The 3405-nt window shown below is 40.4% G+C and overlaps 2 protein-coding genes across 2 annotated transcripts; both read left to right on the top strand.

Moving 5' to 3' along the window:
- The first annotated feature begins 483 nt into the window (after nucleotides 1-483).
- Nucleotides 484-1663, top strand: LOC124197681 (vicilin-like seed storage protein At2g18540). The gene is made up of 3 exons (XM_046593214.1): nucleotides 484-985; nucleotides 1060-1358; nucleotides 1426-1663. The coding sequence occupies exons 1-2, from the start codon at nucleotides 777-779 to the stop codon at nucleotides 1217-1219; spliced, it is 369 nt and encodes a 122-aa protein (XP_046449170.1). The 5' UTR covers nucleotides 484-776; the 3' UTR covers nucleotides 1220-1358; nucleotides 1426-1663.
- LOC124198387 (inner centromere protein-like) lies at nucleotides 1309-1964 on the top strand. The gene is made up of 4 exons (XM_046594219.1): nucleotides 1309-1323; nucleotides 1426-1496; nucleotides 1567-1706; nucleotides 1774-1964. Exons 1-4 carry the CDS (start codon nucleotides 1309-1311, stop codon nucleotides 1962-1964), a joined length of 417 nt encoding a protein of 138 aa, XP_046450175.1.
- Nucleotides 1965-3405: the final 1441 nt, after the last annotated feature.

The raw sequence follows: 3405 nt of genomic DNA on the forward strand, positions 1-3405 counted from the left end.
AGTCGAGCACGTTGTGGAGTAGACGTGCAGCCGGTTGGACGTGGCACGCATGAGTGCAGAGGCGGTGGCTGGGCCCGGCTCTCTCCATCATCGTTTTACTCGCCCTCCCCTTCTCTGCCTTTAACCGAAAAACCTTTTGCTGGGCTGCTGCTGGGCTGGGGCCGGGGCAAACGTAGACGGTGAGAATGAGGTGGCGGCCGGATAGAGCGGTGGGGCAAGACTCCACCCATCCAGCGTTGGGACTCCTCTTTTTTCAATTTACATCCGACCAATCGGCGGGCAGACGGCCCGATTGGGCGCGCTGCTCCGTCCAGATTGAATAATTCGACAGCTACAAATAACAACAACGAGAACCCCCCAAAAAGGAATAAGGAGGTGGAAAAAATATAAATATTAACGCCAGTCTATTTGTGTGTAAAGATCGTCCATCAGTTTATACCCCCCCTCTATATCCGCCTATATCTCTTTTGATCATTATTCGTCTGTGTGTGTTTCTTCTTCAGCTAAATTCTTCTCCTTTCCTTTTTCGGCCATGGGCGGCCATCATGGGATGGGCGGCCCGGGGCATTACACGGAATAATCACAGGAATAAGCTCGATTAAAATTGCCACCCACTTGGAATGGGAGTTGATCAGCCGGTGAGTCGAATTGAAAACAAGTTTTGGGAGACATTTCTGGGTGATTTTGTTACCCACTCTTGGGTTTGTGGCAGTTTCAGTTGACTCCATTATTACCACTCAATTTGATTAGGTTCTTCTCAGGTTTAAAAAAATGAAATGACTCAAGGAAAATCGTCGTCTAATAGAGTCACAGGTATTGGTACTTTTACGGGTACTAAGCCAGTGGGAGCGATGCCTACTAAAGCCACCGAAGAGGACGGACTCAAGCGCAAGGAATTGGAACTCAAGCGGTTGAAGGAAAAAGAAGAGGAGGCTGCTCGCAAGCGTGAAAAGTATTTGAAAGCCAAGGCCGAGGAACAAAAACAGTGCGTCCATTTTATTTACCTTTTTCGTCACCTCAGCTGATGTTCTCATTCATTGTTTCGTATTTCTTATGCAGGGAACACGAGACTCGAGCGAAACGTGCCTTGGCGCAGCGCACCCTAATCACTAAACAACACACAGAGGAACAGAAACAAAAACTGGAGAACAAAGAAGAAAAGAGTGCCCGCTTGAAGCAGAAAATACAAGCTGAGAACCAGGAGAAGGCAGAAAAGTAAGGCGTTGGTGATTGAGTGACAAAGTTAAATTAAATTAATCCAATTCTCTTTGTACAGCGTCCGGATAGCTCTTCTGCAAAGACAACAAGATGCCGAACAGCGCCGCAAGGCCGAAGAACTAAAAAAGCAACAGGAATGGGTAAATTTATTTTCTTGGAGGCTTCATATAAATGCTGATGGACTGATTTCTAATGTTTATTTCTTAGGAGGAAGAACAACTTCGTTTGCAAGCCGTTAAGAAGGAACAGGAGGAACAAGAAAAGCAAGTTAAGTTGAGGTTTGAAATTCAAATGTGTTTTTGCTCTAACGTTTCAAGTATTTTATGCCAAACGTGTTTGAATTCTCAGGCAAGCTGAGGTTGAAAAAGCCAAGACCAAGAAGGGCAAACTTTTCAATCCCGATAACTATGATATCGGTGATGTGCGCTCAGATTTCTCTTCCGAGAAAGATTCCAGTCCCAAAAAACCTATTCCTACCTGGGCTAGAAGTAAGTTAAAAAGTAAGCTAAACTTTGTTGTTCATCACTAACAGAAAATTATTATTCAATTATTTAGGGGTCAATCTTAATGAGGCGTATCTTAAGCAGCAAACGGAAACCGATTTCATTGATATCGCCCAAATTTTCCCCGAAGACATACTCCTTCAAGATCCTATTAACATGAACGACATATTTAAGATACAACGTGCCTATTTTAACAAGCGCAAGACCAGTGCCCTTTGGAAAACCCCTACCGCGAATCTTTAGCCTTGCTTCTATCATTCATTATAATACAAAGGTACACGGTTATTCTTGTTTCCTTCTGAAATGTGGATTTCTGTCATTTTCTGTCAATTTTTTCAATGTGGATTTCTGTCAATAACAAGACGCAACAGGAAGATGGGAATATCCAATAAGAATTTGGCAACGCTCGAATATAAATTTTTCTTATCTTCGGTTCTTCCTCTTGTCTTTGAATTATGCATTAGGAAATTTAAAAAACGAGCTTGTCGATCCAAAAGAATTCCATTACCGCTTCGTCTACAAAATCAATGTTATTCAAATAATTTATGGCAATCGAACAATCGGGTAGCCGTCGATTGCTAAACCATCAAAAGTAGAAACCTGGAAAAGGCTTTTTCATGATTTATACTGACATCAACTGCCATCTAATAGCGCAGATATCATTTTAGGAGTTTAAAACCATTTCTACATCTTTCATCTCCGATTCTCTTCTGAAAAAAAAATCATTCAGGCCAACTCTATTACCGTATTACGCAATACTTCTTTAGTTTGTTGATTCACCGCTATGGGCGCCCTGTCGTTTTCCAGACATGTCCAGACCGGGAAAATCGAATCCCCTTCCGGAATTCCGAAAAAAACCATTATTTCAAAATGCAATTAAAAGATGAAAATAAATTGTAATTAATTCAAAACGAATTGAAAAATGTGCGTTACACCTTAAAGTATGATTACACATCAATAAAACAAGTTAAATAGCATAAACATAATTAGAAATCTGATTAAAACAGTAGTGGACAGCAGTGGACAGTGCGAAAAGAGTTCCCCTGGCAAGTCACATATAAGATATAAGCAACCCCAATGGCATTAGCAGGTATCGCAGTTTTCTATTGCAAACAAACTATCACACAGTTTGAAAATGATCGGAACTTTGGAAGTAACTATATTTGCTTTCCTTTTTCTTAGGATCATAGATTTCTTCAGTCGAATGACCAAATCACAAACTCGGCGTTCGGCTATTAACCTGAATAAGATTAAACCTGACGTTGCATGCAGTAACCAGCATGCACTTCCCCGACCTGATATTAACGATGGATTTTCGACTCCCAGCGGAGAAGACTTGAACAACCAAAGTTTTCTTCGTTTGATTACAGAAAACAACCTGATTCCGTTCACAACGGAAATCGGTTGTTGAACAACATCATTATTACCCCGGTGAGCCAATTCTATAGGGTAATAATATTACAGAATTTTTTAATTCTTATCACTTTTGTATTTTTATGCGTTCGGTTGTACCGTGAATATTTTAATATGTTTTGAAATACGTGGGAAGAATGCGTTTGTATGTTTTTTAAAAAAAATTTTCGGTGTGATACTCTCTATTTAGTTCGTGTGGTACTATTTTAATAGCGGCGTTCAAACTTAAAAACCAAAACAATCATTTTTAATTGTTTATTGAATTGAGATT

This window comes from Daphnia pulex, chromosome 7, assembly GCF_021134715.1.
Source record: "Daphnia pulex isolate KAP4 chromosome 7, ASM2113471v1".
Classification (NCBI taxonomy): Eukaryota; Metazoa; Arthropoda; class Branchiopoda; order Diplostraca; family Daphniidae; genus Daphnia; species Daphnia pulex.

Coding starts and splice junctions, on each gene's coding strand:
- LOC124197681 (XM_046593214.1), top strand. CDS start 777: ATGACTCAAGGAAAATCGTCGTCTAATAGAGTCACAGGTATTGGTACT. Junction 986..1,059: donor AAGGCCGAGGAACAAAAACA/GTGCGTCCATTT, acceptor TTTCTTATGCAG/GGAACACGAGACTCGAGCGA.
- LOC124198387 (XM_046594219.1), top strand. Junction 1,497..1,566: donor GAAAAGCAAGTTAAGTTGAG/GTTTGAAATTCA, acceptor TTGAATTCTCAG/GCAAGCTGAGGTTGAAAAAG. Junction 1,707..1,773: donor TATTCCTACCTGGGCTAGAA/GTAAGTTAAAAA, acceptor TCAATTATTTAG/GGGTCAATCTTAATGAGGCG.